This window comes from Suillus clintonianus (assembly GCF_016758775.1).
Source record: "Suillus clintonianus strain FC179 chromosome Unknown DEU56scaffold_10, whole genome shotgun sequence".
Taxonomy (NCBI): domain Eukaryota; kingdom Fungi; phylum Basidiomycota; class Agaricomycetes; order Boletales; family Suillaceae; genus Suillus; species Suillus clintonianus.
Genome location: NW_024539234.1, coordinates 574,401 through 594,632, shown reverse-complemented (window position 1 = coordinate 594,632; position 20,232 = coordinate 574,401). Strand labels below are relative to the sequence as shown.

The 20,232-nt window shown below is 47.6% G+C and overlaps 8 protein-coding genes across 8 annotated transcripts; 2 read left to right on the top strand and 6 right to left on the bottom strand.

Annotated features, from left to right (window-relative positions):
• Nucleotides 1–900: 900 nt before the first annotated feature.
• DEU56DRAFT_36548 (mitochondrial carrier) lies at nt 901–2,489 on the top strand. Its single transcript, XM_041345880.1, has 5 exons — nt 901–1,248; nt 1,300–1,327; nt 1,382–1,553; nt 1,621–2,043; nt 2,100–2,489. The coding sequence occupies exons 1-5, from the start codon at nt 1,039–1,041 to the stop codon at nt 2,233–2,235; spliced, it is 969 nt and encodes a 322-aa protein (XP_041212807.1). The 5' UTR covers nt 901–1,038; the 3' UTR covers nt 2,236–2,489.
• A 179-nt stretch (nt 2,490–2,668) lies between these two features.
• Nucleotides 2,669–4,188, bottom strand: DEU56DRAFT_36563 (uncharacterized protein). The gene is made up of 4 exons (XM_041345881.1): nt 3,893–4,188; nt 3,640–3,845; nt 3,498–3,580; nt 2,669–3,438 (listed from the first exon to the last, which is right to left on the bottom strand). Exons 1-4 carry the CDS (start codon nt 4,153–4,155, stop codon nt 2,773–2,775), a joined length of 1,218 nt encoding a protein of 405 aa, XP_041212806.1. The 5' UTR covers nt 4,156–4,188; the 3' UTR covers nt 2,669–2,772.
• A 130-nt stretch (nt 4,189–4,318) lies between these two features.
• Nucleotides 4,319–6,729, bottom strand: DEU56DRAFT_728974 (uncharacterized protein; the record flags this gene model as incomplete). The annotated part of the gene is made up of 12 exons (XM_041348067.1): nt 4,319–4,539; nt 4,590–4,750; nt 4,808–4,864; nt 4,920–5,028; nt 5,093–5,257; nt 5,313–5,492; nt 5,543–5,741; nt 5,790–5,922; nt 5,986–6,079; nt 6,132–6,174; nt 6,227–6,593; nt 6,650–6,729. 12 exons carry the CDS (start codon nt 6,727–6,729, stop codon nt 4,319–4,321), a joined length of 1,809 nt encoding a protein of 602 aa, XP_041212805.1.
• Nucleotides 6,730–7,294: 565 nt separating this feature from the next.
• DEU56DRAFT_729240 (glycosyltransferase family 1 protein) lies at nt 7,295–8,234 on the top strand (the record flags this gene model as incomplete). Its single annotated transcript, XM_041348087.1, has 5 exons — nt 7,295–7,445; nt 7,504–7,661; nt 7,713–7,940; nt 8,015–8,115; nt 8,165–8,234. 5 exons carry the CDS (start codon nt 7,295–7,297, stop codon nt 8,232–8,234), a joined length of 708 nt encoding a protein of 235 aa, XP_041212804.1.
• Nucleotides 8,235–8,341: 107 nt separating this feature from the next.
• On the bottom strand, nt 8,342–9,692 carry DEU56DRAFT_780859 (uncharacterized protein). The gene is made up of 5 exons (XM_041351986.1): nt 9,590–9,692; nt 9,482–9,535; nt 9,217–9,426; nt 9,057–9,165; nt 8,342–9,002 (listed from the first exon to the last, which is right to left on the bottom strand). The coding sequence occupies exons 1-5, from the start codon at nt 9,602–9,604 to the stop codon at nt 8,698–8,700; spliced, it is 693 nt and encodes a 230-aa protein (XP_041212803.1). The 5' UTR covers nt 9,605–9,692; the 3' UTR covers nt 8,342–8,697.
• Nucleotides 9,693–10,626: 934 nt separating this feature from the next.
• On the bottom strand, nt 10,627–12,616 carry DEU56DRAFT_36512 (uncharacterized protein). The gene is made up of 5 exons (XM_041345878.1): nt 12,231–12,616; nt 12,127–12,171; nt 11,959–12,069; nt 11,186–11,907; nt 10,627–11,135 (listed from the first exon to the last, which is right to left on the bottom strand). The coding sequence occupies exons 1-5, from the start codon at nt 12,366–12,368 to the stop codon at nt 10,880–10,882; spliced, it is 1,272 nt and encodes a 423-aa protein (XP_041212802.1). The 5' UTR covers nt 12,369–12,616; the 3' UTR covers nt 10,627–10,879.
• A 4,301-nt stretch (nt 12,617–16,917) lies between these two features.
• Nucleotides 16,918–18,503, bottom strand: DEU56DRAFT_908817 (DNA-directed RNA polymerase II, subunit 3; the record flags this gene model as incomplete). Its single annotated transcript, XM_041357035.1, has 7 exons — nt 16,918–17,376; nt 17,464–17,718; nt 17,767–17,846; nt 17,900–18,092; nt 18,141–18,262; nt 18,314–18,363; nt 18,412–18,503. The coding sequence occupies 7 exons, from the start codon at nt 18,501–18,503 to the stop codon at nt 16,918–16,920; spliced, it is 1,251 nt and encodes a 416-aa protein (XP_041212801.1).
• Nucleotides 18,504–18,704: 201 nt separating this feature from the next.
• DEU56DRAFT_869378 (uncharacterized protein) lies at nt 18,705–20,149 on the bottom strand (the record flags this gene model as incomplete). The annotated part of the gene is made up of 9 exons (XM_041355551.1): nt 18,705–18,864; nt 18,921–18,966; nt 19,016–19,082; nt 19,134–19,204; nt 19,259–19,438; nt 19,492–19,557; nt 19,610–19,672; nt 19,725–19,953; nt 20,018–20,149. The coding sequence occupies 9 exons, from the start codon at nt 20,147–20,149 to the stop codon at nt 18,705–18,707; spliced, it is 1,014 nt and encodes a 337-aa protein (XP_041212800.1).
• Between the last annotated feature and the right edge of the window lie 83 nt (nt 20,150–20,232).

Sequence of the window (20,232 nt, the reverse complement as noted above, 5' to 3'; positions counted from 1 at the left end):
GTGGCGACACCGTGTGCACACTGGCCTCTTGACAGATGGGCGCGCGGAGGAAGAAAAGCACGGTCGTCTCTAGTAATCGGATGCTAGACGTCGACAGCGGAAACCAGGATTGAAAGATTTATTGTCAGATGTGAACTATATAGGAATATGTATGAGCTTGGACGTAGAGGTGACAACGCACGTAGAGAATAGTCTAGCACGTAGTGATGCGCATCACAAGACGCCGAAATGATCTGTCGATCAGCAGATCAAGATCGCACAAGTAGATGTCCCGGATACCAAGTGTCGAATTAACTATGGACACGGTCATGCCAAGTTCCCAAGGAAAGCTAGCGAATATCTGCTCAAAAGAGAAATGAGATTAAGTGAAGGAAACAAAGGATCTATCTACTCACTTCAGTAGAGGTATAATGATGCGAATCAACATTGAATATCGAATGGTCACATCCAAACGAGCAATTATAAAGAAATGGGATCTAGCGAGACGAAAATTCGATATACAGATGAAGGAGGGTTAGCAGTCATGAGAAGTCCAGACAAACTATGATCGACCATGCAGGATATTGTGAAAAGCCCACGAGCGCAGAGAAGTCCTCATGTAGCCGTCATATCATGAAACCAGGCATTCAGAGGTTGCAGCAGCGGCAACAAAACCTGGGAACTTCCGGAGAAAACCGGACGACATAGAAAACGAGTTTTCAACGGAACTCGTTGAAGAAAGTGTCTGGAAATTTGATAAAGGTCAGCAGCAGAAGTTGACATGAGCCACTAAAAACATTTAAAAGAAGAACGAAATCGCTAAAACTAGACAAGTACCAGCAATCCGTGGATGCCTGGATTAAAGTCAGAAGGACGACGTGAGAGATGGTGGTGGTTTGAGTTCAAGATGGTTATCGCCCAAATTACCACTTTGGCAGTGTCAAGGCACTTGCCGAACTTGCACAGGGCCTGGCCGCCTGGGACTGCGCACGCCGCACTAGCACTGCAGTACTGCACCCAAACGTTTCTTTCTTTGTTTCCCTCTTTACCGCAGCCATCATGCTTGGATTTTTCGATATCATGATTGTGTTAGGGTCATTGGCCTTGTCGCTGGCTATCTTAGTGCCATTAGCTGGCGCATTGGTGCGCTTCAGAGCGCACTACAACCCAAAGGGCTTGCAACTTGATTCAGAGGGCGGTGTGCAGCCCCACACTGGCCCAGTCATCACATCCTTCTTTTCCATGCTAAGAAGGGTACACAGAATCGAGGTAGGCATTTCCGCATATTCAAACAATAATGAGCGCTCTGACATTGTGTAGGGTTGGCCAGGACTATACAAGGGATTGAGTACGTTCACTACAATAAAATTATTATGCGACTCATCTGACACATGTTGCCTAGTGCCCTCGTTGCTGTCAACTCTCGTCATCACATTCTTCTTGATGATCTTCTTGACCGACAGTAACCTTCGCCATGGAACATACAGCGCGCCTGATGCAGGCGCCGTCGGAATACTCGTCTATAGTATTTTTGCCATGCTTGTATCTCTTCCTCAAGTAATCATCACGAACCGGTTAGTTTATTCCATTCGGCTCATTTGACAGCCTGTTGAACTAACCTACAATGAACTTGGTTCTTAGTGCAATTACAACACCGCATAAGCTGCCGTACTTGAACCCAATTTACTCACTCCGTATTCTCCTGACACCCACTGAACGTCGGAGACCTTGGGTTCTCTATCTCACGCCCGGTCTCCTTGCCGCTCAAGTCGCGCACATAGCCTACGTCGTTCTCGGTCTGCGGACCATCCGGCAGCTCCTTCTCCCAGAACTTGCGAACCCGGGCATGCCTCGCAGAGAGGAGATTTCCCCCGTCAAGCTCGTCATCTTCCTCGTCATCGCGCTTCTGAGCACAGTCGTTCTCACCCCTTTGGAAGTTATTGCTATTAGACTTTCTATCCAACGGAACCACGCAGCCCCTGAATTCAACTCCATCTCACAGGAGGAGGACGGCGACGCTGATGAAGCAACAGAGTACGCTGGTGCTGATGAGGATGTTATTGGGTATGTAAATTTGTCTTTTTTGTTTTTGTTTCTCGAGATAACAATTCGCAATGTAGCCTGAGAACCGAGAGGGAGCCCTATATTGGCTTGGTTGATTGCGCGAAGAGGATTATCGAAGAGGAAGGCTGGGGCGCGTTGTATCGTGCATGGTGGTTGACGACATTAGGCAGCCTGAGCGGCGCATTCTCATAAAGAATTTCATTTTCTGGTCCATACCGAACCCCCAATGGAGCGTATCTCGATCCGCGAAGACGGCTTTCGAATGGGAGACATACTATGCATTGTATTACCGTTGTACTTGGCCGCCCCTCGTTAATTTCATGACAGCTGCCCGCATCATACTTCGCGTATTACATGGGTGCAGCATGGTCTGACTGATCTCTTGCGGACACAGTGGTCGACTGAGCACTGAACAGCGAATGGAGAAGAATTATCGAATCATTACAACGGAATCTGTGTGCGTCACTAGGCGCTCCAAGCGTAAACATGTACCACCCACCCCTTTCCACGGCTGTCAACATTCCTCTCGGTTACCTTGAATTTGGCGTCAACCCATTCACACAGAAAGTGATCAATACAATCTGGTATGATACTGCTTCAAGTCGAATTACGTAGGCCAGAGACTTCGCCGACATAGCGTACAATGAACTACTACTATAATTCGCATTACCCCGTAGGTGCGACAGGAATAAGTGTCCCACCATCATCATGACCCAACTCCCTGCTCGATTACAGGCCATCCGTATGTGATGAAGTTGCGGTGTCTGCCGTAGCAACAGACGACGGCTGCCCCCCTGTTATCGAACTAGTGTTCCCTTGCCCAGAAGTCGCACCTCTCGACATCATAGTATTCAATAAATATGCCAACCCGCTCACTTGCGGCGACTGTAGCAGCGACACATTTATCTCGAGACTCAGAATTGTTCCATTGGAAGTAGACCCTCGTAGCACAGCTGGCGGCTGCGGCTGATCTGAAGGCGGGAGGGAAGCAGCGGGAATCGGCACTATTCCGAGGGCATGTAGGGCAGACAACGAACTAACAGGTAGCTGTACAGGAATTGCACCAGAAGCCGATGTTGTAGCGGGAGTGGCTGAAGGAGCTGATGAGGGCGTCGAGTAAAAACTCGAAGTTGTAGTCCCTTGAGAGGTATTGGTATATGGTTGAGTGAATGCGTATGGGTACGTGCGATAGTATTGGGCTTGCGAAGCTTGAGGATAATAAGTTGGACGAAAGGAACTGACGGTGACATTAGCTGCGACGCGTTTTTCACGCTGTAACACGTCTAGTTCGTTCCGTGCGTTCCGTAACTCTGTGCTGACAGAAGAAGTTTCTGCCCGTTCGTACTCCACCACAGCTTGAGTCAGCACGTATGCTTGATCATCTGGAGAAGGCCGCTAAGGATCACGTAGTAAAGAGTTAGCGAAAGAAAAACCGTGAGACGGAAAGAACAAACCACGCCGGACTTCATTTTGGCGCGTCGAAATCGTGCCTCGAGTTTTCTCAGTCGGCGGTGACATTCTAAAGCGAATTTAGTGTCTATGGCGAGCAAAATAAGAATTTCTGCCGCCATGAAGTAAGATACAGTGTTTTCCTACCTTCAATCTCATCCCGGATCACATCGTCGGCCTTCCCCTTCCCTTTCGCACGTCTCCTTTCTGTGATGGTCCTCAAGTCTTCTTGAGGTTGTTGGAAGACGTGATATGGAAGAAGCCGATGAACAACGTCCACTGCGTCAACAAAAGGAGAATCCACGTCAGGATTCAGTACTGCTGCATGATCAGCAGCAAGGCAAGACGCAAAACTGTCCAGAGCATGAGTAAAGGCCATGTATAAATCTGCGAGACATACCCCTCCGCGGTTTCCCTGATTATATGCAGGTCCTCGGCTGTTCGATTGTGCAAATAGTTTACAATACCGGATGCTGCATTACTGGTAGATCCGTTTACAGTGTGAGTGCGGAGCGATGATAGAGCTGCGACGGGGTCCTGCGATGAAGAGGAGGAAAAACTTTGAGGTGACGGATCATTTGACCAAGTAGCCGCACTGGACGACTGCTCAACAGGTTTCAGAGAGAAGCTATGCGCAGAAAAAGAGCTCTGCGCATTCAACATTTTCTTGACTTTGTCGTGTTTGTGATGCTTTGCCTTGTGACAATCCTCGTGACCGCGCGAACAGGAGAATTTAGGGCAAGCCTCTCCGAGGGGCGATCCTTTTTGTTTGTAAAATTAACAATTACAGTGTAGGTACACTACTTGGTCGTTGGTGGTTCAGCGGTCAGCGGTCAGAAGTTTTTTCAGCAGTCGGGATGACCGGCCGTGTGATGAGGACAGATTTGAGTTTCTTTAGCCAATCAGACGCCTGAGCAACTTCCTCAGCATTGCTATTTGCAACACGTTCCAGGTAATCCTTGGCAAGCAATAGATCCCCTCCCGTAATCAGCATGTGATGGCGAGCGACGAATATACTTGACTTGGCATAGTCTTGGACAGGCCGTTCTACAGGACACTCAGGCGACTTGGCAGAAACTTGGAGAAGAAAAACGAACCTTCAATGCGACATATTTCCACGACTCGTCGATGGTAGGCCGCGGCCTGCGCTTGCTCCTCAAGCTCCTCGTGTAACTTGGCCAGTTTCAAGTGGATGGTAGTCTCACGGGAATCGGCACCAAGTAAAGCACGCTTCAGACAGTCAACGGCCTCCTTGAGCCTGTGAGTACGGTAGCTCTGTCAGCGGCCCTTTTTCAAGGAAGGGAACAAAACAAACCTGCCGATTTCTTCGTAACAAGCACCTTGTGCTTGCCACAGACGGACATCATATGGCCTGGATAAAATGTTGATTTCGTACAAAATAAATAGGGCAGATTCTTAAAACGAACCTGAGAGCAGTTGCATGCTGATAATAATAAAGCGCATATCGGTGCATGCTTAGCAATTCATAAGCTTGGCCAAGACCATACCACGCCCTGTAATCCTTCCGATTCACATCTCAAAGACGACATGTGATTAGTATTCAACTAGTTCTACATTTTAAACATGGGAGGACACATACCAACTGCTCGACGATAGGCTTCGATGGCAGCGTGTGAGTTCTTCATCTCAACGTACTCATGGCCCATCAACGTCCACGCAGACAAATAAGTTCGGTCCAGCTCGGTCGCCCGTCTAAAATATTTGACCGCTTTCTCGTGCTCTGCGCGAAGGGAGTAATGATTTCCTGCGTTCCAAAGGTCAACATACACAAATACTTGCAGCTTCATATCACGACTAACCGACCAAGCAGCACACTTCCGGCCGATCTTTGTCGAGTTCGAGAAATTCGTGCGCTAGCCTAGAAAGCTTCAGCCGATTGTCGGTAACATAGAGTATGTTGGAGTAGACGTCAATATCGTCGATACGGTGCGGAGCAATAGCCAGGATTTTTTCAAATTGTTTTTCTGCCTGTCCAAAGTCTTTTTTATCATAATCACATAGAGCGCTGGTTCATAGGCAAAGGACCGACCATGTAAATGATATAAGGCACATGCCCGTAGACTCATGGCCCAAGCACTGTCGCGGAAACAGTCATCCCCAAGAAGACGATCGCACATGGCCAGCTCATTTTCTGATGGACTGTGAAGCTCGTTCATCGTTCGAATTTGAAACATTAGAACGAGGGGATGAGTTGCAGGGAGGGGCAATAGCGGAAGAAGCGCTGACAACTAATAGTCATCAAAAAAAGGCAAGGGTTTGACGTGCTCTCAACCAACCTCATCACCATCGCCCACACAGCTGCACAAGAGGGTCCATACCGACCAGTTCCAGTGATAGCCACTGATGGACCGTATGATACTTTCGATGGCTTCTTCTCGACGGTTGAGCCGTGATAAGAAAACAGCTTTCCTAGAAAAATGAAAACGAAAATTCTATGGAAATGGCACAAGGAGCCTATGGTCGTCAACTTACAGGAAAAGAAGCCAGGGATCTGTAGCGTTCTTGACCATGTCCAGAAGGGTTGTAAGCAGACGATTTATGGGAACGGGTGGTTGACCCCGAGTATCTACCAATAATGTTTCGAAATGCAATAAAGGGCACCATGAATATAGACCCACTATTTTGTCTGTACCAGTCTCGCTGCGCTTTTCGTTCTGCAGCCTTCAATAAATATGTCAGCTGTTGTTGGAGGTCATGGGCTTGCGTGACAAACCAAAAAGCAACTATAAACGTAGATAAATTGTGCTTTGGCACTCTTGCAATGCTTTACGGTGAATTCAACTCTTGTGAACTCTTTCGCTGCCATAAAAGCTCGAGCAGCAAATAAGGCGGCTTCATCCTGTGTTTCCAACTCAGTTTCTTGGGCACGGACGTCAGGCGAATGTGACAGAAGATGGGACTGATTTCCAGGAGTAACAGGGATACATAGTGCAGCGGGAGCAGGCGATGGATCCACAAAAGGCAATGATGGTCTAGGAGACCGAGAGCGCGCAGGCGTAGATGTTGAGAAAGTGACAAATTCTTCAGAAATCAAAGTGTCACGTTTGTTTGAAGGTATGGCGTAATACAGTTCAGAAGACCTGAGAAATAGAACATTCTGAAGTTCAGCCACCTAACTGTGGACTTGAAAAAATACCATTTGGATGCAACTGATAGTCCTCTTTCCGCGCAATCTTGGATCGATTGCCGCAAGTCAGCGACAAGTCTAGCGTCCATAAGAGGTACTGGGGATGTCGTCATGATGCCGCCGGCCGACGTCGACTCGGTTAGAGGACGTGAAGAATGATAGATACCTGAGCCGAAACTGACTGGCAGTAAGAAGGCAGGGAAGGAGCAAGTTTTTAGCTCCTTACGGAACGTATATGCACGGATGAAGGTTCGAGAAAATCTGAAAGAAAAGCCAAGAGCAAACTCAAATGCAAGTTGGAGCTAATTGGAGCGCGGGAGGGAGGTTTCTGGAATGCGAAGGCAAGAACGTTGAAGGATCAGATATCAATGAAATATGGCCTTCCTGCTCCTACTTGTGGCATAGTCAAGACTCAACGTGACTTGTTAAGTCTACTCCAGTTCAAGTACTTGTACGACATACCGTGTTTCTCCCACGCTTTTGGTAAGCAAGAAACTTAGAAGTATTCTTGTATTGTAACTTACGTGCCAACACCTGGCAAGCCCGATCCTTCTTACTCCAGGCTCAACTGTGTATGAGAGTGCAAAGAATTTGCTGGTTATTCTGACGGAAATTGCCTCGAATCTTCTTCCAGTTCGAAATTGAACGTTCACCATGTCCGGCTGCACAACAGTCCTCTTGTTAATCCTCTTGCTCTTCTGTGTCAGGTTATTTTCTGTCATATTCTCTTCCAGATGTCTCAGGCTCCCCCCGGCGAACCCCACGGCTCGACAGACCTGCAGTATTGCTATTTTTCTTGGTTCAGGTAAATTCGAGCATTTGTTTACCGGTCCGCCAGGATACCTTGACCCTGTCAATGCTAGGGGGGCATACTAGTGAAGCACTGAAGATGGCTTCTGCACTTGATTTTAGCCGCTATTCTCCCCGGATTTATATAATCAGCGAAGGGGACGCATTTAGCGCACAGAAGGCTCTCGCCTTGGAGCACATTAAGGCTACTACTGACCATAGTTTTTCCGACGTACGAAATCTATCTGATGTTCAAAATTTCCATCTGACTCGCTTTAAATAGGATCAACCGCAGTATAAGCTCTTGACTATCCCCCGTGCGCGTCGCGTCCATCAGTCACTGCTTAGCACACCGCCAGATGCGGTCAAATCACTACTAGCTTGCATGTATCTTGTCTCAGTTCGCCCATTGTTCACGAAAGGAACTTTCCGGCAACCATTAGCGGATCTTCTGATCCTCAATGGCCCGGGAACATGTGTCATTCTATGCGCAGCGGTTCTTCTGAATAGGGTAAGTTCTAGATTTCTTTCGAGGCATGCTCGCATAATTTTGATTCGTGATTTGGCAACATCGATCCAAATCAGCTTATCGGACTACCTAGCCCACGGGTGATGTACGTTGAGTCTTTCGCCCGTGTCAAGTCTCTCTCACTTTCTGGAAAACTGCTCTATCATTTTGCCGATCGGTGAGATTGTCGTGTTATCTACGGAGAAATTGACTTATCCGCCTTCTAGTTTCGTGGTTCAGTGGCCAGATCTTGTGCAGCCCGGCGGTCGAGAAGATTACCGCGGATGTCTTGTATGATTTTTACACGGAGCCCAATAATTGTTATTTAATTGACGAGACTCGTTTGCATTCAGTTGTTGTTACACGACGTCGTTGCCAACTACTTAGTACTGACTACTCGACTTTGAGGCTAAGACCAGTTTGTGACATTATGACGTCCTCAAGCACAGGATTTTTTATGTCGTGTGCAACTTCAATTCTTGTGAGCCGCCACCGAAGAACATTATCGCTTCCCAGCTTGCTTGGCAGCGTCGATAGACACACGTGTCATTAATATCTATTGCTCACTTGGGATTCGGGTGTTCGGTTCATGAGACCACGTTGACCTTCGAGGCGTTTCTGTGAGAAGTCTTGGGTGCCACAATGATGAAATGGAGTAAAACTATATTCACATCGTGTCCACAAGATGAACAATTAAGCTACGCCAAGCTGAGCCATTTCGAAGCGTGTGGGCAAGCAGGGGTGTTGCGAGTAGAAACTTCTACTTTCTTGTCCAACGATCTTCCCCATTACTTCCGCCTCTTCTGGATGGGCTGGCACTCCTGCCACGGCCCCCATCCCTTTTGCTCGGTTCCCACCCACCACCCCCACCTTCCATTTTGGCAGGATGGAGTCTCCTCTCTAGTCTTTGTCCCGCGCGGAGAGACGATACGAGTTCTTTCGAAGCGAGTCGGAGATGCATGAAATTACAAAAACCACCACGATTACATTCACCGTTCTCATTTTGGCGACAACAGGCTTCCCGGAAGTCCGTCACAGGAGAAAGTTCCGCATACAACGGGCGTCCTGATAGGCGAAAGTTAGATGGATACCCGGATCATAAATAATTTTAAGACCAACCTGCATACCACCGATCATTGAGATTGTCTACAGCTGCTTGTGCCTCGGTTTCCCATTCGTACCGAGCGTAAACATTCCCAATTAAATGGTCCCCGACATTGTCGCAAACCTAATGGAGTTGAAGTATCATGATAGTGTTAAACCAAGGATAGTTACTTACATGTAACTCCAACAAATGTCCGAACTTTGCTAATTCACAATACAAATCTTCATAAACGGCATCAAATCCTTCTTGGAGCTCGGCCTCGGTGAGCTTGCAAACAGGATCATGGGCGGGATTATGGTACACGTTTGGAAGTAAGATTGTTTGCGAAAAGGGTGGCCTTATATGCTTCCTTGAGCATCTGTCGCCGTGTCTGCAAGCACCAATCTAATCATTGATTGTGAACAGCACGACTTGTGAGCGACAGCAAATCATAACGTACCTTGTAGTAGAAAGAACAATTTACGCGATCTTGCTCTGTTCCGAAGATGTTTGCCTGGTAGACAACGTTCAATGAGATAACTAGCAACAATAAATTATTGACGCTCACCAAGTGAGATGCCATGTTCGATGATACGCTTCCGAGCCGCGAACAATGTGCTACTTAGTTCGTTGGAAGGAACTTTTGACGACGGCAACAACAGAGACAAAGGAAGATCGCGGAGTCCCAAAACTTCTTGAATGAGTAAGCATTATGATATTCAGAGTAACTAACTTAGTAACTAACTTTTAAGTGTGTACGGTCAGACTACAAGTAAATACCAGGAAAACCAATGCAGCACAAGACATGTTAATTCCCGCTCGCATTTGTGCTCAACCCGTGCAATATGTTGTCCTCCCTTTCGGCTAACTGCAACTTTTATTGTGAGTGCGTAAATGCGTCAGTATTTCTTTTATCTTGTTCCTCCAGACTTTTCCGGGCGAATTTGCGGCTCAAGAAGGTGAAGGTGTAATCTTTTTTTCCGCTTCGGCTGTTTGTGTTATTCAACGCATCCGATGATTTCCACCAATAGTCTGCGTCAGACTCAATAGCCAGTTCACCTCAATTAATATTTCATACCTGTTCTAATTCTAGCACACCCCTTTCATCTTTTCTGATTGGAACCTACGCCCTCCGAGTCCAAGGGACTTATGGAGCTTCGAGATCAAAGTAGTCTTCCTTAACATATGCCTGGCTGATGGAAGATCCTTATTGATTGGAGCTCCAAGTGATCTCAGGCCCAATGAAAGAGATTCTGATATCAGAAAATACCAACCAGAATTTCAAACCTGTCTCCAAGAAAGATGATTGACATCGGCGTCTTCTCGCACGACCTCATAGCTGTTTGTAAGACCATTCCAACTCGAGAAGAAGTGCGGGGTTTCGCAGCTTCCTTGCGGCCCGCGACGTGAATAATTGATGTGTGGGAGTGAAGTTTGAACAGTCAACAAGCAAATCAATACTGTAGTCGTTGTTTAAAAAATATGTAGCTGACAGCTGCCCCTTTAGAACAACGTCAAAAGTTAAAATTGCTGTTAATAGATCACAATTAAATCATTTATTGGGAGGCTCTGAAAATCCTGTGTTCGGTTTGGTTTATTGGTAGGGAGGGGACGAGCGCGTGAGATGTATATAGCTCCTATGGAACAACATGCGCATCTACAGTGTGACAGCTTTGATATGGAAGAAATGCAATATAATTACAGAGATCATATCGCTCGTCAGTATGTTGTACAATGCCCTCTACTAGCATTCGTCGCACTACGTAGGGAGCGGTTCGTGATTCTAAACGCAAGCAAGAATAGCTGAAAAGATCAAATAATTGTAACTACAATTTAAATGAGGAAAAGTCCGTTCAAATCAGCCACGTCGTGAAGGCTCCCATGACATGAAGGAATCTTCACAAACAGATGACGAATCCGACACGGATGACATAATGTCCCAGGAGCGAATTCCTTGGAGAGTCTGTGGAGAGACTGTCGAAGCAGGCATAGTGCGGCTCGATGCCGTACCAAAAGTAGACAATGGTGGAATGAATTTATGAGAGAGCGGACGTTGTTGAGGAGATATCTGATTGATATCGTTAGGTGGTGTAGTAATATTGCCCAGTGTCGTCCTGTTGAATAATGGTAAGTCGATGTAGAAAGTAACTATGGGTAAACTCACGTCGCAAGAGCGTCAAGTTCCATAATTCGTTGGTTAAGAGAGCAGTCACTGGATCCAAGATGGTGATATGCCGACCGGCTCAGGATGTCCGCAGCTTTACGCAAGCGGAGAGAAAGTTCGAGAACTACATTGTAGCTCGATCCTTCGGTCAAACAGCCACAATGACTGTGTGCAGAAGCATCGTAGCGGTGTTTAGACCTGCAGGTATCGTCGAGATGATCGGCAATAGCGTTGTGTCCCAGACCATCTTCACATCCTATCAAACCCGGATAGGACATGAACATAGAAGCAAAGTCGAATCCTCCGGGGAGCGGTTGTTCTCCGGCAATAAGAGCCCGAGTTTGTGCATATTCATCAGTCGGCGTCATTATAGAAGGTGAGGGTGTGCTCAAGGGAGATGATATGCCACCGAAGTAAGGAGAGTATGTCGCAGATGTGTGTGTCAAGTCGGCAGGTGGTTGGGAAAAAGTCAAGGAAGAGTGTGCATGTGTGGGAGCTGGAAGCTGAGGGGACGAATGTGACTCATCACCAGTGCCTGTATTCGAACAAGCTGTGCGAGATGGAGAGGCGGTTGATGTAGAGGTATGTTTTATCTCGGTTTGTTGTTCAGCTTGTTGCTGCTCAGCAGCCAAGCGAGACTGAGAGCGGGCATGCCACTTCTCAAATTCTACTTCTGGTGTCGAGCCCGCTTGAACCCAGCGAGGATGGGGCTTATTCTTCAACTGTTATGTATATTAGAGCGCAAGTCTTGCTTGCGGTATGATCAAACAAACCTCGCGTATCACTCCCTCGAGCTCGGCAACTCGCTGACGAAGGTGCGAGCTTTCGTCTTGAACGTCAGTTCGTTGGGAAGGATCGTCCACTTCGTAGACACAAAGGCCGGTCTGTTTGAAAATTTGCCATTAGACAAAGGGAGCACGCCTTAATGTAAAGGCACTTACAAGACCTAGCTGTGTGCAGCGGCCACAAGGACGTTTCCGGTCGCACTGTTGTACAATGTACTTCAGAATTTCTCCTGGGTCGACGTACCAGGTTTCGTACGTACCATTCTCTTGGATGTGTGGCAATTAAGGCATGACTGAGTTGTGCGATTGCGTCGACGCTTGCGATGGTCACCCTCAGAAGCGGGGTTGGCATCTGAGGTGGTCCGCTTTTTTCGAATAGCCTTGAGTTCTGTGGTCATTGTAGAAGTTGGGGGGTGGTTCTAGCTCCATGAAGGTGATGAGATGGGAGATATTTGTAGTCGCCCATCACCGCCTTGGCTTGGCATCCCGAAAAACTTAACCGTTGACGCGAATCGTAATAGAAAACCGGCACAATGATACGGGGCGAGGATTAAGGACGCTAAATCTGATAAGGTCAGTCTTAGTCAGGGAAAACAAACGAGAGGAAGGGAATCGGCGCCGCGCTAATCTTCCCATCAAGATGGAAAGATCAGAACACGAACCACAAAAGGACGTGAGAGCTAAGAATGACTGCATGCAGTATACGGTTGTGTATCGTGTAACGTTAACCACTCGTTGCTGTTTTGAGCAGATTGGAAAGGCCTAAGTCCGCTCCGAAGACCTAACTTTCGGAACTGACAATTCATATGTCAAGTCATTAATACCCAGGACATGTTAACCCTATACGGCTTCGCCGTTAAGATCCTAGTATTAGTAAGGTCGATTGCAAGCTTGTTCACTTAGTACCTGCTTCAGCGCTCAGCAGGGTTAGCGACGGGTTTTTACACAGCGTATGGCCGTGACACTCTACTAGTTGCCGACTTCTCCTGTCGGTAAGGCTCGGTATATCAGCTCTCGTTGAGGGTCACCGAGGATATGTTTCAAGTTGGTACTCACTGCTTACTGATACATGTTGGTAGACTAGTAAGACTCGGCATGTTGGCTCACTTTGAGGGTCCCCGATGACCGGCCCGGGTGCTTATTGTTAACCATATTAATATTTTACATAGTTGAAAAAATACACCCTTATCAACAGGTGGTAATGGTGACGGTACGATCACATCACAGGAGCCCGAGCCCCCGACCACGAAACTAACTATGTAATGGGTTTCCAGCTAACGTCGAACAGTGCTGATAATCATTAATTCGCGCGACTTGTCCGCTCGACCAAATACGATCACTGATGGCCTGATGAGCCGCTTTGACAGGCATTGACTTGGGTCACCATGTTCTCCGATCACCGGGCTTTGTTTAACACCAACAAAACCTAATAGGCCCAAGATTGGGATGTTTGGTGGGAACAACTCTACCTAAAAGTTCAGTGTAGGGTCCGAGGTGCGCCCAGTCCAGCGCCTATATTTTTGTCATTGTTGTAACGTTGATTGGTTGAATGTTCTCAAGCAATCATATCCAGAGTCTTAATCCTTGCTTTCAAGACCATGTGCGCCAGCCAATAACCACGCGGTACCCTGAGCGTTGTGTTTTGGTATCTATGCAACATGATTACGGTGCGCACGACTTTTTAAGTTGGATACGGCGCCTTACTTCAACTTGTTGAGAGAATTGTTCTAGAGGCTCAGACAAAGGACCCACAGGGGAACCGTTGTATGGGCTTACCCAGCTTTCCCGTATGACGAGTTGGATGATATCGATCATGATCGATCATGATCATCGAATGATTACTGCCATTGCTATTGGGTGGGGACACTTGCAGATCACGTGTCAAAGTATATAGAGTGTGCCTTCTCGGAGCGGAGGCTTTTTCAAATTGCAACAGGCGACACAACCCAATCAAGTGGTTGTGATAACGCTGGATTGCGTTCCTCCGACATCAGTACCTTATTTTACCTTGTACTATTCGACATCCAAACTCGTCGACGTCGCAACTTGTTTTGATTGACAATGACTCCATTGCTACGTGTTCACCCAGATCATCGGGCTACCCCACTCTATGAGCTCTTTCCATCACAGCGGCCGCCTTGGGGCTAAAATGGATTTGGAATTTGCGTCCGCGGAGACGTTTGTGCGTTGCCCTTGCTTTGAAGGCACCGCGTGCGTCCGAGTCAATGAAGAGGCTTTTAGGTGAGCACCCGACATCCGGACACATGATTGGACTTAGCAGGTACTGAATTAAGAAAAGGAAAATAATCAATGTTAGTGCAATTCCCGGTTCTACCGTCCGGCCACTCGTACATTGGTCTACTCTCACGTAAGCCAGTAATCATTGCAAATTTTCTTCATTACGCGCCAATCGCGGGTTGCCCACAATTGAGAAATATATGCCTGACTCAGGTCATGTAAGACTTACCAGCCGCTTACTCGCCAATTTTTTTTCAGCGCACGGTTACGTAGACTGCAGACCAGAAATTCCAGAATGCGAATGTCGTCGTGGTGCTGGTACACCGCTTTGAAGGCTAGCATACAGACGAATTTAGAGATGGGATGGTTGTGCCATGTTCCAGCGCGCTACGTCAACACGAAGTGCCATATTACAGGTGATTTCTTCTGTTCTATCTGCGTTGCCAGGAGGTTAAAAGAACTGATCCATTCCATTTGAGAGAAGGACTGTATAGACGTTTCACAAATTCGCATTGATACGAGAACACTAGTACCGCATGGACGTGAAGTCCTGCGGGGCACCAAGGCCACCGATTCCGCACATATCGGGTGCTTATTTTATGGTTCATGCCGTGAGTAGTACCATCTTGGCATATCGATGTCGCTCGGGCGCAAGTCTGCTATCACTGGAAAGTACTAGTTGTACGTCCTACTTCTTATATCATAAACTGCAATTGCATTGATCATAAACATCTCTGGATGGCTCACAGTAGTTGTGTCCTGCTTTACCCGTGTCTGTGCTTCCGTGAATAATGCAGAACCGTTATGGCGCGCTTGGCATCCGTTCGAGGCGAACGTTTACGACCATCCGCACAATTTTGATCGCCGTCTTCGAAATCAGGATGAAAACCACCGCTGGGTAATGCACCGTCACTGTTTGCACTTACCTATATGTAGGTTGCACCTGCCTGGAACTGTAACACCTGTCCTGGTACAATGGATTATTTAGCAGGGGTATTGGATGCAAATTTGAAAACAATACTTCTGCCAAGCTCCTTCCCACCACGCTTGTGAGGGAGTGTGGTTTTTGCGCTAGTTTTCGAACATCTAAATCCCCCTCACACTCTCAGGCCCACTCCAAGGAAAAACAGCCTGCCAGTGCTATCTGTATCTATGACTCGTAGATCGTACTGCAGTTATAAAGAAATCGCGCAACAATATTCATCTCATTGTTTTTTCCATTGTCATTGTGGACGCGCGCTCGATTATTGGCACTCGAATTCATTAAATTAGAAAAGCTTGGCCTCGTATACCTAGGAAGACCTAGGAACCCTGAATCGGTATTTGACCTTTCGTCTTCCGATGCCAAGTCCGCAGGCTGGGGAATAAGGTTTTACTATTAATCAGATATCACAAATTATGCACACAGTCCTCACATGCACACTGCGAAGAAGCGGTGGGAAGGGGCCTGTCTTCCGCCGAATGCAGCTCCCCGCTCAGCTTTACTTGATTTTTTAATGCATAATATTGTTACCGAACCGGCCTTCCTGCATGCAGCTAAATTCGGAGCAGACCCTTATCACACGGTATCGACGACTTGGTGGCTATTATCCACTGTCATATATGTGGATCAGCTGCTGGTGACTGCGTCAATCACTGTTTAATCAAGCAATCAATGTGGCCGCCGCCGCCGGTCCATTGTAGGTTTCACGCAGGAACCCGTAGCAGGCACTATAGTTAATAGTAAGTAGCAAACTCCCATCGCTTCCCAAATCCCATTTGTCTGGCTCCTCTCCACTTCCTTCTCATGCGTGCTCTTTGCCTTGGCATACTTTCCTAATGGTTGTATTTACATATAAGTAGTCATTTCCAACCGAAGTCTTGCGTACTAACATCGTTTTCGAATTAGTGCCTCGAGTGCGCACGATCGTTATCTTTGACCCATCAATCTGATCGTATCTGAGAGCGAGAAGTTCTGATGATAATCTAGAGTGCTCACAGGGGTTTACCGATAGCGCAATTGACTCCATAACTTCACGGCCATTAAGGCGGCAGTTAATCTGTAGGTCTTGAACGCTGCAATGAGCCCTCACTTACTAAGTCACACCAGAAGTTGAGTCTGTTCAAAGTTTAACAGAGCATGGCCGTTCACAACAACCTTTCTCAAGAACCTACTCGAAGAAAAATCAGCTTCTCGCTGGAGATTTCTAGAATATAGAGGAAAGGACACTAGAACAGAAGCGGTAGAATTCCCCAGAGAATAATCGCTAACAACAACTCTTTGCGCAAGGAGCCGCGGCGGTGTGCCTGTTGGCCAAAGTGGACTTGCTTGCAGCTCCACAGTCAATTTAATGTTAAGGTAGCCGGGAGTCGGAACCGATGGCCAAACGTGACATACTCTCAGGCACTGTCAGCGGAAGTGTATTTAGAGTGATGATTAAATAAGTCAATCTGCAAAAATACTTGTGGATGAGGGAAATCCGGGACGTCCCGAACATTTGCCCACTGGACCCAGTCCGATTACAGCGAACTGGGAACAATAGTAGGCGAAGTGAAATAACTGATGGGCGAAGGAGAGCAGATCTCAAGACGCACATAGAGACAATGGAATAATTATTTGTGCAGTTCAGGCGGCGGGCAAATATGGCTAACATTGTCTTGAAGCCATTCACAGATATCAATCAAAAGCGTGTGATTGACAGAGGAAAGCATACGTAAGGCGAACACCCATCATAGGTTCCATCCACTGGCTTGTTGGGCAGGACTACCCCAGCCCTGTTGAGCAGATGACCCCCAACCGCTGCCGGATCCTGCTGCATTCGGACTTGAAGCTCCCCAGGCTTGAGCTGGACTCGTCCCCCAGCTGGCACCGGGAGCTCCTCCCGCGTTTTGGGTAGGACTTGTTGCCCATGCACTGGTATTCCCCCCAGTGTTTTGTGCTGGACTAGTGCTCCAGCCACCGCCACTATTATTGCTCCAGCCGCCACCACCAGCGGGACTTGCATACCCGGCCCCAGAGGCGGAATTCTGACCCCATCCGCCACCGCCTGATTGTGGCACCCAACCACCTGCAGTGGAAACATGACCGTTCACCCCAGCCTGTGCCGTGTCTCCGCCAGTCGGCAGCTCCACTCCTTCCTTCAATCCGAGTATTAGATTTGCAAGTTTTGTCTGCAGCTCTGCAAGACCCTGTACCATGGTGATTGTGAGGAGCGGGGGAAGAGCAAAGGCGTGAGCTTGCTGACTGTGCCGAAAGACAGATTACGGGTCCCGCACCTTCATAATCACTTCCTGGGGCCCAAGGCTCCCGTCCGTCTCAACCTCAAAATAAAATTTCTGTGGCTTCGCGTTGAAGTCAAAAACTTCGTCATCTCTTGGTGCCTCTTCTTCCTTGGCATTTTCACCGACGGGCCACTCGGTCCGTGGATCTCCCTCGTGCCAATATGTCGTGTGTCGCAATTTATTGTAGGGATCGTACTCAAATGCAACAGCTGAGCATGGCGACCACTTCGCGTGCTCCTTTGCTATACCCTGTTATAACTGTGAGATCATGAGAACTACCTAAAGGTGGCCGCGCACCTTCTTGGCAACACATCGTAATTTAAGCTCTTGGCCCTTCCGTATTTTGCAAATGAGGACTGGTGGTACATCCGCCTTGTCTGAGTAGCCGCCAAAGTAAGCATATGAATCCACAAAAAGAGCCAGCTCGTACTTTTCCCAACCGGTTGCCCAAAATCTTCTCCCCTCTTCGTAAGCTCGTCGCCAGGATTTTCGCCATCAGTATAGGTGGGCGGTATGACCTCAAGATGATTGCTAGTGACGTCCATTGTGCGATTATCATTACACGAGACGTCCAATCTTAGCTCTATTGAGCAATACTGACAACCAGACAGACACAGGCAGTCCTGCACAAGAATCGTGAGGTTGACTAAAAGTGAAAGCATATAACGTACTCGAGTGTATCTTATGCCTTCATCGCAGTTTGCGCTCACCAACGGGACCATTCCAATACGATGGGCTATGAATTCATCGGGTAACACTGTTGTATTTGCTTCTACCTCGACCATGTCGACGGCTAGGGGGAATTAGTTAAGACATCCAGTATCGCGTATTTAAGGACACCGACCGACGGTTGGTATGTCTGCCTGTACTACGCGTCGAAAAGAATTTGCGAACCTGTGCGTTTGTTCAGCAGGGTTCATCACATACAGCTGCTACGCGTACGCAAGGTCGACATTCTCAAGCATAAAATTCACTCGATCCTGCTTGTAATCGCGTATTCGAACAATGGGTTCATTGTCCTCATATGTCTGCATGATCGGTTGTAGAATGGACGGTCTTCAATCAAGTATTACAAGTCGTGGATTGAGGGTAAGCGACTCGGAGGTCTGAGCAAAATCCAATGCTTAGTCAGTAGTGGTCATTTGAGGAAAGAGGACCCCGTGCACCCAACAAAGTAAATATTATTCCAAAAAGATAACCAGCCGCTGGTGGCAGAAACGGATTGCTAGCAGGTGTTAAAGCTTTGCTACGATCCGCTGATTCTCATCCTTGATGCGCACAATTGCCTTCCCCCATGTCCGCCGTTTCTCTAGTGCATCCAACCCTACTACGACCTCGTCTAGGGAGAAAATCTTGTCATATAATATAGGTTTCATGCGACCAGAAGCGAATAGCCTCAAATCAATGTCATTAACAGGCGAGCGACTTCAAACAACAAACATGTTACTCACCTTAACAGTTCCTCCCATACTATTGCAATACGAGATGGTTCCTTGTCTGCACAGGTGTCAGTCGCTGTTTAAAACTAAGGCAATGTAAAACGTACGGGTATATAGGCCCCAGTGGAGGCCCATGATAGTAACATTCTTGAGCAGTACTATGTTTAGCGGAAGCTGCAGACGCGGTTGAAAAGCAGTCATAAATGTATGACAGACAACGCATACCTTCTCGATCTGGCCCCCGGTGAAGCCAATTACGACGGCTCTCCCTTTGAAGGCGATGCATTTTAGTGATTCTGGCGGAAATCAGAGTTATAGCTCCTTATTCTACCCGTGAAAATAGCACTCGCCAGCAATTCGCCCGACTGGATCATAGACAACATCTACGCCTTTACCACTCGTGATCCTCAAGACTTCTTTCTGCCAGTCCTTTTCCAAGTAGTTTACCGTATAATCAGCTCCCCCGTACGTCTTACAAATATCAAGTTTAGACTGTGATCCTGCTGCTGCAATAACTGTGGCACCCAGTGCTGATGTATATAATGAATTCAAGGACGGAGAGACAATTTCAAAGGGGACAAACCTTTGGCCAATTGAACAGCAACAATGCCTACACCGCCGGCAGCCGCATGGACGAGGATAGATTCGCCTGTAACAGATCGTCAACACATGAGCGAGACATGCTGGGTGACTGGATCCACCTGGCTTGAGCTGTGCACGACCAAACAGAGCCTCATAGCTGGTCGGCCATGTAATGTGTAGTCCTAGCACATGCGAAAGTCTTGTTGAGCGACTGTAGTTCATAGCTCGACATACCTGCACCCTGATCAAAAGTCAGGTTGTCCGGAAGCCGAACCACAGCTTGCCATTTGACAACCAATTTGTCTGCAAAGCATCCCTGTGCAGTGCCGAATACTCTATCGCCAGGCTTATAGGGACAACCTTCTGGGATCGGGGAGCCTTGGGCAACCTCGCCAGCGAACTCCGCACCAAGGATGAAAGGAAATGGAGGTTTAACTTGATATTTTCCTTGAACTTGCAATATCTGAAACGGGATAGAAATTGCATTAGAATTCAACTGACATTCGAATTCAAGCAATGCATCTCACATCGAAGAAATTCAGAGCTGACGAGAACACATCCACGAGTATTTCGTCCCCTGTGGCTTCTGGCTCTGGCGCGTCGTCGACAAGCTTGAGCTCAGACGGATGGACCCACTTGTTCACCACATATGCTCTCATGGTTAACTAAGGTGTGAAGACAATCAGACAAAGACTCGTGAATTCAAGGCATTGAGTCCGAGTCAAGTCGAGGTTACGGGAAC

Bases quoted from the DNA above. Each gene is read 5' to 3' on its own strand.
- DEU56DRAFT_36548 (XM_041345880.1), top strand. From the start codon at position 1,039: ATGCTTGGATTTTTCGATATCATGATTGTGTTAGGGTCATTGGCCTTG. The intron at 1,328-1,381 runs GTACGTTCACTA...CATGTTGCCTAG, and splicing joins AGGACTATACAAGGGATTGA to TGCCCTCGTTGCTGTCAACT. The intron at 1,554-1,620 runs GTTAGTTTATTC...CTTGGTTCTTAG, and splicing joins CAAGTAATCATCACGAACCG to TGCAATTACAACACCGCATA.
- DEU56DRAFT_36512 (XM_041345878.1), bottom strand. From the start codon at position 12,368: ATGACCACAGAACTCAAGGCTATTCGAAAAAAGCGGACCACCTCAGAT. The intron at 12,070-12,126 runs GTAAGTGCCTTT...ATTTTCAAACAG, and splicing joins GCTGCACACAGCTAGGTCTT to ACCGGCCTTTGTGTCTACGA. The intron at 11,908-11,958 runs GTTTGTTTGATC...TATACATAACAG, and splicing joins TCGAGGGAGTGATACGCGAG to TTGAAGAATAAGCCCCATCC.
- DEU56DRAFT_36563 (XM_041345881.1), bottom strand. From the start codon at position 4,155: ATGTTGAATGCGCAGAGCTCTTTTTCTGCGCATAGCTTCTCTCTGAAA. The intron at 3,581-3,639 runs GTAGGAAAACAC...TGCTCGCCATAG, and splicing joins GATCCGGGATGAGATTGAAG to ACACTAAATTCGCTTTAGAA. The intron at 3,439-3,497 runs GTTTGTTCTTTC...CGTGATCCTTAG, and splicing joins CCAAAATGAAGTCCGGCGTG to CGGCCTTCTCCAGATGATCA.
- DEU56DRAFT_780859 (XM_041351986.1), bottom strand. The intron at 9,166-9,216 runs GTAAGTAACTAT...CAACTCCATTAG, and splicing joins GACATTTGTTGGAGTTACAT to GTTTGCGACAATGTCGGGGA. The intron at 9,003-9,056 runs GTTGGTCTTAAA...TTCGCCTATCAG, and splicing joins CAATGATCGGTGGTATGCAG to GACGCCCGTTGTATGCGGAA.